This window comes from Microtus ochrogaster, chromosome 21 (genome assembly GCF_000317375.1).
Source record: "Microtus ochrogaster isolate Prairie Vole_2 chromosome 21, MicOch1.0, whole genome shotgun sequence".
NCBI classification, from domain to species: domain Eukaryota; kingdom Metazoa; phylum Chordata; class Mammalia; order Rodentia; family Cricetidae; genus Microtus; species Microtus ochrogaster.
This window is the reverse complement of record NC_022022.1, coordinates 10,610,728-10,621,890: the sequence shown is the minus strand read 5'-3', so window position 1 is coordinate 10,621,890 and position 11,163 is coordinate 10,610,728. Positions and strand designations below refer to the sequence as shown.

The 11,163-nt window shown below is 33.3% G+C and overlaps 1 protein-coding gene across 5 annotated transcripts in view; it reads left to right on the top strand.

Moving 5' to 3' along the window:
• Sycp1 (synaptonemal complex protein 1) overlaps nt 1–11,163 on the top strand; it is a 90,086-nt gene that overhangs the window by 54,983 nt on the left and 23,940 nt on the right. For 4 of the 5 annotated variants that reach the window (XM_013349878.2, XM_013349880.2, XM_026784118.1 and 1 more), the window contains 4 exons: nt 1,894–1,975; nt 4,521–4,583; nt 6,665–6,727; nt 7,055–7,117. In XM_013349878.2, coding sequence (XP_013205332.1) covers nt 1,894–1,975; nt 4,521–4,583; nt 6,665–6,727; nt 7,055–7,117 — 271 coding nt within the window. The remainder of the gene's footprint in view (nt 1–1,893; nt 1,976–4,520; nt 4,584–6,664; nt 6,728–7,054; nt 7,118–11,163) is intronic. The other variant, XM_013349881.2, reaches the window with a different exon arrangement.

Sequence of the window (11,163 nt, the reverse complement as noted above, 5' to 3'; positions counted from 1 at the left end):
GGGAAGTGGCCGCTTTTTTAAAGGGAGAGAGACCACGCCCCAATGGGCTGGTATCTCAGCGGCTATAGGCTGGAGGAGCGAAAGGACCTCCCGCAACATTATGTTTGGTTAAAGAATGTGCTTTTGAAAGCTTCTATTTTAAATCTTTACAATTAAAAATTTGAAATCTTTAGACCTAATACAGCTCTTCATATACTTGTTAGGAGATTATATGAGGTATTGTGAGTAGTGTTGAATATAGTGATTGATACAGTCAGTGCTTAATAATTATTAGCTGTTTACTATTTTCAAGATTTAGAGAAATCATTTTTTGCCATACCCATAATGATTGATTTTGCCTTTTTTTTTAAAATCAACATTCTTCTTCAGTGCAGCTGTTACCTACAGATATCTATGACTAAACCACTATACTTTTTTTTGGTTAAAATATGAAAACAAATTTTAAAGAGAAGCTGTTTAATGTTTTTCAATTTTTTTAAAAGTTTAAATTAATTTGCTTAGTTTTTGAGACAAGGTCTTAATTGTATAGCCCAGGATGGCACTTAGCTGATATTCCTGTCTTAGACTCTCAAATGCTGGGATTACAGGTATTTGCTACCACACCTACATCAAGAGCCTCTGTTAGTGCATATGTATGTATACTATATGAGCGTGTGGAGGCCAGAGGACAGCCTCAGATGTCATTCTACAACTACTGTATGTATCTTTTCCCTTTAAAAAAAGACATGGTATCTCACTAGTCTGTATCTCACCAAGTAGGTTAGGCTGTCGAACAAGCAATGCTCAGGGTTCTGCCTGTCTCTCCCTCCATGAGACTGGGATTACAAGCATGCCTCAACAACCCTTGCTCTTTAATGTAGTTTCTGGGGATAAAACTCAGGTTTTTTTGCTTGCAAGGGAAGCACCTTATCTGTTGAGTTTTCTCTAGCTCAAGAGACTGTTATAAAAATAACTTTCAAATTATCTGAGTAATATAGTCTGAATACCTACTTATAGTATAGGCTAGGAGGACTTTTAAGTGTATATTATCTATGAAAAGTGAACATACTGATCATAACTTACACTCATTTAAAGAATAAAGCTGGCAAGAAAACTTGCCGTTAAACCTGATATTTTGTATTCAATCCCTGGAATCCACATGGTAGAAGGAAAAAAAAATGACCCTTAGAAGTTGTCTTCTCACCTTCATACATGTATTATTGAAAACACAATCCTTTTTTTCTATCTTTTTCTCTAAATAAGTAAACAAACAAATAAATACATGTGAAAAATTTTAAGAAAAATTTTTTCCTGGATTCAGTTTTTGAAAGGTCAGATCACAGGTTATATTGCCAATACAAAGGGAGCTACAATTAGAAAAGTATCTTCAAGTACATGCTGAGACAACCACCAATATTTTCATATGTAATATACAATATTTTAATAAAAACATTTTTAAAAGAGTAACACATGATTATAATACAAAATTTAAAGGAACAAAGGAGCACATTGGGGAAGGATGGTATCTTTCTTTTGCCTTTGAGAGTCTCTGAGCATGAATAATGATATATGTATATATATATCATTAAAATAAATTGTATTTGTGTTTTTAAATTTTATTTGTATAACATTTTATGTTAGAATGATGAAAAAAATATGTTTTTTAAAGTAAGAAAATGATGCATATAATTTAAGGATAAATATGTACAGTAACTTAAATGTGGGAATAGAAATGTGCTTATTAATATAATAGCCGTGCATGAAAAGTTAGTAGTTCCCCCCCCCAAAAAAAAAGAAAAGTTAGTAGTCAAAATGAGAACTCAAACCTAAAAAATTAATGAGCAATAATTAAAAAAATCTTTGGAGATGAAAATATGGTTTGGATTATGAAGCTATTCTTGTATTTCCTTTTAGGGATGAACTGGAATCAGTAAGAAAAAAGTTCATACAGCAAGAAGATGAAGTTAAATGTAAATTGGACAAGAGTGAAGAGAACGTATGTATTTAACAATAGATTGGATTCAAAAATTTAAATCATAAAAAACAATACAGATAATAAAGTGACACGCATAGTATAAATAGCTAGTGATCTAGATATTTAGCCATTAACATTTAAAATATGTGTTAAGGTAGGCTAGAGAGATGACACAGCCATTAAAAGCATTTGCTGTCTTGCCAAAAACCACCAATTTCAGTTCTTAGTACTCACATAACTGTCTGAAACTCCAGTTTTGTGAGATCTGATACCATCTTCTGGATTCTTTGGATACTGAACTCATGTGGTACATGCAAGCAAAACACATAAAATCTTAAATGATGTGGTTTAAGTTGGGTGGTTTTGAGTATGATACATATTTGTAAGAAATAGTCATATAATTCTAAAGATAATTGAAAAAGGTTCATTTAAGTTTTTTTTTCTATTACTTTATGTGAATGTCTTTGCACCCTGTAATGTTTGGTGCCCATGGAGGCCAGAAATCTGCTGGAACTGAACAGATGGTTGTGAGATACCAGTAGGTGCTGAGAAATGAACGTGGGTCCTCTGGAAGAGCAACCAGGACTCTTAACTATTAAGGCACCTTGCTAGTCCCAAATGTTCAGTATTTAATTTTGACTTATATTTCTAGGCTAAATTAAAAGCTCATGGTGTGATAATATGTAATGTACTGAAAAGATTGTATTGTACCTTGAATATGGTTTCAACAAATGTCACAAAACTATGAAAGTACAAAGTATGTCATGAGTAGACAGTATATAGTGTGTATTGAGTGGGTGAAAATTGTGCCAAAGTTGAAATACCATGCATGATTATGAAGGCTCCTTCAGTCATTCAGCAAATGTTATCTAACCACCAAATGTGTCCCAGGTATTGTTCTAGATACTGATTTTAGATATCATTTACTTTGGTGGGCAGAAGCTGTCTAAAGTTTTATTAGGGCAGTAAAATGTTTTACTGATAATAAAATACTTGAGGTTTGAATGAGGAGAGATGGAAGACACTAGAATCATTTGGGAGGTTACTAAAAAGTGTCTTCAGAGCACTAAAAAACAGAGAAGACTCTGGTCTTGAACAGCTTATTTACTTATTTATTAGCTAGTCATTGTGGCTAGTGGATAATCTCAACAGAATCACTATGAAATTTACAATAAAGGAGTCCCTTGAAGTAAGAGCACTAGCAAGATTGTAATGCTGGTCCTCTATATAGATTCTACTACTTGAGCACACAGAATAGCATTTAATCAAAACTTAGTTAAGTCTGGGCATGCTTTCTAGAAGAAGAAACATTCAGTAGGCTTAAGTTAACAGAAATTAGTAGAAGTTTAGCTTGCAGAAGAAGAATATTTAAAATTTAAAAAATATTAGGAGAAACCCCTGGAAGTATGTAACCCTGATAAATAAAAGCAATTAAAATTTATTATTGCTGAAACATGGAGGTTAAGGTAGGGAAAATGGATAAAGATGAAGATAGGTAGAGGGAACAGTGGAGAAATAGAGGTAAGAAATACAATATTTAAAGCCTCAGTAATTTGTGTTTAGGAATTCAAGAAAAATGAAGAGTTTTGACCTGAGAATTGTTTACCTCTTAGAAATTACATAAAGACTGTTAGAATAGTTTAAAGATAAGCTGATATTTTGGAGGGCTTAAGATGAAGCAGACATTCGAGGTTCTATGTGTTATTTTACTTCACTGAAATTTAAGTATGGGGACTGGGGAGATGGTTCAATTGTTAAAGTGCTAACCATGCAAATATGAGGACTTGAGTTCAGATTTCTAGCACCTGCATAAAAGCTGAGCATAGTGGCACAAAGTCAAATCCAGCCTTGGGAAGGTGGAGACAGGCCCATCTCTGGAGCTCATTTGGTTAGCCAACCTAATCAAATTGAATGGCTTCAAGTGCAATGAGTGATCCTATCTCACTTGTATATACACGCAAACAAGTACAGAGTGAGAGAGAGACATAGACATTCACATATGAACATGAAGAATTTAAAGTATGATCTATTTTACTAGTATAGAAAATATTAGTGATAATGAGACTGGAGAGATGGCTCAGCATTTAATAACAAGTAATGCTTTTACAGAGGATCCTAGTTCTACATCACCCATATTGGGAAGCTCACAGTTGCTTATAATTAGGTCCTTGGGATTTGATATTGTTCTCTGAACTCCATGGGTACCCCCCCATACACGTAATTTAAAGTAATAGAAAAAATCTTTTTAAAAAGGAAATATTGATAAGTAGGCATGAAATTGAGGATAGCCTGGTTTACAGAGCAAGTTCCAGGACAGTCAGGGCTACATAGAGAAATGTCTCAAAAAATTAATGTATATATAAAATTTATGCATATATATTATAAAATATTAAATTAAGGCAGTTAACATATTACATAAAGGTATATTCTTTTTTTAAAGGAGTGAAATTATCTGGATGAGCTGATAAGTATTTTTGTAAATATATAAAACTATAATTTTACTTCTAAAGTACACAAGAAAATGAAATTCTATTAACAGTTTAAATGATTTCAAATATTTTTTTAGGCTCGAAGCATTGAATGTGAAGTTTTAAAGAAAGAAAAGCAAATGAAGATACTAGAAAATAAGGTATTATCAATTAGAAAAAATGTTTGGGAATAAGAACCTTGTGAAAATATATGACCAAATTTTAGAGACCAAAATTTTGTTAAACGCCCTACTTTTACTTTTTTCTTAAATTCATGCTCACAAATAGCTATATTTATTGCGAATTGCCTCAAAATGACAAGATGCTTTTAGAAATTATTCAGCTCTTTTGCTCATTTCTAAAATTGAGCTGCAGAAAAATTCCTGCTCTCTTTATTTGAAATGTCTTTTATTTACCTGGGTTTCCTTCCTCTCATTTTACTATACATCTTGTCCTATACTTAATCTATTTCCATAAAATGAACAGTCCTCTGAAAAGTATAGTTTACTGTCTGAAGTTCTGACTTGTAATTAATAGTCATATAATTTGTTTTTAGCCAGAGGGGGAAAATTATTTCAACTGGTAAATAAAATAGTTATAGCTTTATTAAGAATCAAATCATGAGAATCTAAGTAGCCTTTCTGGCAAAACAAAAACGATTGATTTCTTTTAATAAATAAAATATTCATGTAAAGATAATTTCATCTGTTACTATGGTTTTTGTTTGTTTGTTTATTTATTTTTATTGAGACAGGATCTTATAATGTAGCCTTGGCTGGCCTGGAGTTCACTATGTAACAGCCTTGCCTTGAAATTCCGGGCAGTGGTAGCACAGGCCTTTAATCCCAGCACTTGGGAGGCAGAGACAGGTAGATCTCCATGAGTTTGAGGCAAGCCTGGTCTACAAGAGCTAGTTCCAGGGCAGTTTCCAAAGCTGCAGAGAAACCCTGTCTCAAAAAGCCAAACCCTGCCCTGCCCTGACCCCATTATAAAGATGGGTCTTACTCTCCCTTCCTAGTGCGATTCTTTTTTTTTCTTTTTTCTTTTTTTTTTTAAAGATTTATTTATTCATTAGATATACATTGTTCTTCAGGCCAGAAGGGGGCACCAGATCTCACTACAGATGGTTGTGAGCCACCATGTGGTTGCTGGGAATTGAACTCAGGACCTTTGGAACAGGAGGCAGTGCTCTTAACCACTGAGCCATCTCTCCAGACCCCTAGTGCAATTATTAAATGTGCCAAGTCTTGTGCCAGTTTATCAAATCAGTGTGAAAATCAGAGAAATGCTTTTTTTTTTCTGTAGTTGTGTTTTCCTTCCTTTCTTTTGAAATTGTTCTTAATTAGGCTTGTGATATGCAAAATTTTAGAAAACCACTTGTAGCCAGGCTTGGTGGTATATCTCTGTAATCCCAGTTTTTGAAGACTAAGATAGGAAGATTATGGTTTGAAGTAAGCTTGGGTACACAATGATACACTAATTAAAAAATAAAATCACATGCTGAGTTGGTGACGTATACTTTTAATTCCAGTACTTGGTAGGCAGAGGCAGGGACATTTCTGTAGTTTGAGGTCTGGTCTACAGAGCAAGTTTCAGGTCAGCTAGGACTACACAGAGAAACCCTGTCTTAAAAAACAAACCAAAACAATCACTTGTAAACAAAAAAAGCAATGCTATATAAAGTTCATTTATATGCAAAATATTAACTAACCATAGCCATGTATGAGTATTACAAGAAAAATATCCAACAACATTTGGTGCTAATGAAGGAGACTGATTTTTTTTTCTTGTGAGAATTTTTACTCTAATGGGAATTAGAACAATTTATATATCTGGTAGTTTAGAAATCTCTTAGAAATCTGTGCCTCTTTTATGGTACTTAGGATGTTTCTTGTACTAATACATTTTAATTCAGTTCTGCATGTACTCAGATGAAATAACCCCACTAAGTAATATATTAAAAAGTGACTTAGTTGGTATTTCAGCAAGAAGAAATGGAGTTCTGTCAGGAGGTAGAATATCATATTAATATTTCTTTATCATATTTAATAACATTAGAATCTCAGAAATGAGAACGAGAGAATAACGAGTAATGAAGACCGATCATATTTATATTTTTACATTAACAGAATGACTTTTAGTGAGCCTTATGTTATATCATGCAGTATTTTATTAGTTTGAAATTGCTTATTTTGATCAGAATATTGAATAAAATTATGTAATTTTAAAAATAATTTTACAGTGTAACAATTTAAGGAAACAAGTTGAAAATAAAAGCAAGTATATTGAAGAGCTTTATCAGGAGGTAGGTTTTCTTTCTTTTTTTTATAAAGATTTTATTTATTTATTAAGCATCCAATGTACTGCTGGCAAAGAAGGCACCAGGTCTCATTACAGTTGGTTGTGACCCACCATGTGGTTGCTGGGAATTGAACTCGGGACCTCTGGAAGAGCAGCCAGTGCTCTTACCCTCTGAGCCAACTCTCCAGCCCCAGGTTTTCTTAATAATATAAATTTTCTTAAAATTATCCCAATATTTGCACTATAGTTTTAGAGACCAATGCTTTTATTTCATTTCATTTCATTGTAAGTCTTAATCACTGTAGTACTAACCATAATTAATTTTCCATAGAATAAGACCTTGAAAAAAAAGAGTTCAACAGATAACAAACAGCTGAATGCGTATGAGATAAAGGTATGTGACATTTTTATTTTTGTTTTCTTAAATACATGAAGGTTTAGAAATACTATATTATCCTTTTATAATTCAATGCTTACCTTCAGATGCTGTTATATTTTTGGATTGAAGAGATTAATTTTTTTAGGAGTGATAGAATGTTTATTGTGATTTAGCTGGGTCAGAATTATGTGAACCACTTAAAAATACATTTGTGCATGCTCTATGTATATATACACATGTGTTTTATTTTCTTTACTCATATATTATACAGCAATAATCTGTATTTTTTTAAAAAATTTTTTTCCTATAATACATTTTGATCTTGTTTATCCTCTCATTCTTTCTAGGTCTTACTTACTTTTCTACTGACCCAACTTTATGTTCTTTTTCTCTCTCTCTTTAAAAAAGCAAACATGAAAAGAAACACACAAACTCACAAAACTGAAATCAAAATATATAAGCAGAAGATCAATACGACAAAAAATGCCCAAACAATGCAGAATGTCATAAAAAGCTTACAAAAACCTGGTTGAGTTAATTTTGTATTGAATACAAAACTCCTGGGCATGGGGCCTGACCTAGTGGATGTTAATAAACCCAGTAATACTCCATTGGAGAAAAGTTAATTTTTTTTTTCTTTGTCAGTGAGTATCATTTGTGGATAATTTCTTGGTTGGGGTGGAAACCTGTGTCCACTTCTCCCTCTCAGTTCTGGAACCCTGTCTGGCTTGAACCTGTGTAGGCCTTGTGTGACCATTCCACAATCTTTGTGAGTTCATATTTTCATTATTCCTGTTGTGTCTGGAAGACTCTTCCCTTCATCTATCACTTCTGATTCTTAGAATCTTTCTGCCTCCTCTTCCTCAGAGATCCCTGAGTCTTGTTGGGGAGGACTTTGATAAAGACATCTCATTCAAGACTGAGTGCTCCAGAAACTCTCATTCTGCATATTTACAGTTGTGGGTCTCTATGTTAGTTTTCTTTTTTTTTCTTTTTCTTTTTTTTTTTCCAGACAGGGTTTCTCTGTAGCTTTGGAACCTGTTCTAGAACTAGCTCTCGGAGACCAGGCTGGTCTCGAACTCACAGAGATCCGCCTGCCTCTGCCTCCCAAGTGTGGGATTAAAGGCGTGCGCCACCACCGCCCGGCCTCTGTGTTAGTTTTCATCTAGTGCAAGAAGCTTCTTCTCTGATGAGGGCTGAGCAAGGCATTGATCTAGCAGAATGTCATTAAGAGTCATTTATTGCTATGTCCCTTTAGCAGAATAATAATAGTATTAGGTTTTTCCTAGGCCTAGGTCTTAGGTTCTTGGTTTCTTTAGCAGAGTCAGATGTGGAGTCTAACTCCTACAGTAGGTCTTAAATCCAATCAGTAACTGGTTGGTTACTTTTAAAACATATATGCCACTATTGGCACCAGTATATCTTGCAGACAGCATACTGTAAAATATGGTTATCTTGTTGTATAAATGGTTTGAGACCCATCAACTCTGTAGCATATAAAGCCCTAGAGTGTAAGTCTATGATGTTAGGACCAAATTTTGTCACCTTTCTCTTTAGGCAATGATTGATAATTAGTAAGTATTCAATAAATATTTTTGAATCTTTAGTGGAGAGCAGTAGTAGTCAAGATATTAAATGAATACTTTGATGAAAATAAAGTTTTTGGTTTTTCAAGACAGCGTTTCTCTGTGCAGCCTTGGAGCCTTGAACTCACAGAGATCTGCCTGCCCCTGCCTCCCAAGGGTGTGCACTACCACTGCCCAGTGAAAATAAAGTACTTTATAATATTTTGAAATAGTACTTGAAACAAGAAATGCAAATATTGTCATTAAAAATAAAGACAAGTGAGAATTATCACAAACCTCTGAAAATTACATAGAAAAGTAGTCATAATTATCTTCTGTAATTATACACTTGAATTCCTTGAGACAGAAACTACCAAAAATATTCATAGCAGTATTATTTACAGTAGCTCCAAATTGAAGATAATAGTTATTCATTAATAGCATGAAAAATCATTTAAGAAATGACCCTACGATAACCTAAAAGTTGGATTCTGAACTGAAAAGTAAAAATATTATAGAACAAAAAATTTATATGGTCTCATATATATGTTTTTGGAGACAGGGTTTCTTTGTGGCTTTGGAGCCTGTTCTGGAACTAGCTCTTATAGAACAGGCTGGCCTTAAACTCACAGGGATCCACCTGCCCCTATCTCCCAAGTGCTGGGATTAAAGGTGTGCACCACCACAGCCTGGCTATAATAATGTATTTTTAAAATGAATGAAGCATTAATAAAATTAAAGTATTAGTAAAATTAAAGCTGTATAGGTAGAAATCATTTATTTCAAGGATTATAGAAAAATTTTTTGAAAAGAGAATTGTGCTTCACAAGCCTGTAGAATGGCACCAAGTGATTTAAAAATATGTAATTATAATCTCTGAGGAAGAAAGGAGAAAAATGGCAAAAGGAAATTATTTGAGAAAATTATTAAAATTTTCTTCTTTTGTTTTAAAATAAATTTAGGCTTTGACAATTTTGTACCTGTTTGTAATACATTTTGGTCACATACTCATCCCCTTGCTTCTTACCCTGTGCCCCTCCAAACCCAGTAATTATCACTTCTTCCACCTAGTACCTATCTCTTTTCATATCTTTTTGTTTTGTTTTTGTTTTGTGACCCACTGGGTTTAACCACGGTATATGTATATGAGTAGGAAAATATTCACTGGGGCATCTGTAACTTGCCAGTGACTATATTACAAAGCTTTTGGTTTTCGATTATGTTTGTTTGTCTTTTTTAAACTTTGCTGTCAGTAAGCCCCAAACAGAATAAATAGAATGAGAACTATATCTAGGCAGGCATACATTAGTCAAAGTGCTAAACCAAGGATAAAGAGGAACTTAAAATCACACATAAGAAATGTCACACTATAGAACTGTGAGACAAATGATGATATAAGGCGCAAAGACAACACAACAAAGGAATGGCATATATAAAATGCTGGAAAATAATCTGTCTTCATAGGATTTTGTATACAGAAAAAAATAACACTAAGATCTATGCTACAAGAAATGTTGAAAGAATTTCTTGAGGCTGAAGAAAATGATATTAAACAGAAATGTAGATTAGTTAGAAGAATGAAAAGCATCAGAAATGGTAAATATTAAATATTTCATCTTTAAGAATTTCAAACATTCTCTTGAAGTTATTTTTTAGGTCATTTTCTTCTGGTTCATCCATATTTGGTTGTTCAGGTCTTGCTATTGTAGGATCTTTAGGTTTTACTGGTGTTGTGTTGCTCTTTGTGGTGTAGCATGTGATCTTACCTTTTCTAGGGGCCCTGATGTTGGTAATTTAAATTGTTGAATGCTTAGGAAGATGATGATATCTAATAGGCTAAACGTGCAACATGCCCATGATCCAGCCATTTCAATTTTGAGTATCTATCATAGGATATTACTATATATTTGTACCACAAGATTTTCATAAGAACATAGAATTAGTTAAGGATCTAAGAATAATTACATAAGCAATCTGTGTTACATTCATGTAATGGAATATTACCAGAGAAATTGATAAACTGTTTATATACATAACTATTTGGTACAGGCTTTAGATGAAGAGAAAGAATACATATACCATAAAAATATTGGATAAATTTCAAAACCAAATAGTATTTGAGGAAACATATAAAACAGAAAATAGAAGAAAAGTATTAAATAATATTTACTGGGCTGGCAAGATGGCTCAGTAGCTAAAGACTATTGCCACTAAATCTGACAACAAGTTAGATCCTTGGGTCCACTTGGTACAAAGAGAAAACTGGCTCATTCAAGTTGTCCTCTGACCTTCACATGCATGTGGTTACATACTTCTGCCCCTCTCTATCTAAATAGGTAAGTATAATAAGTTTTAAAAGCACTAAAACAATCTTACTTGTAAATATTAAGAATATTTATAACTTTTTTTTTTTTTTTTTGGTTTTTCGAGACAGGGTTTCTCTGTGGCTTTGGAGCCTGTCCTGGAACTAGCTCTGTAGACCAGGCTGGTCTCAAA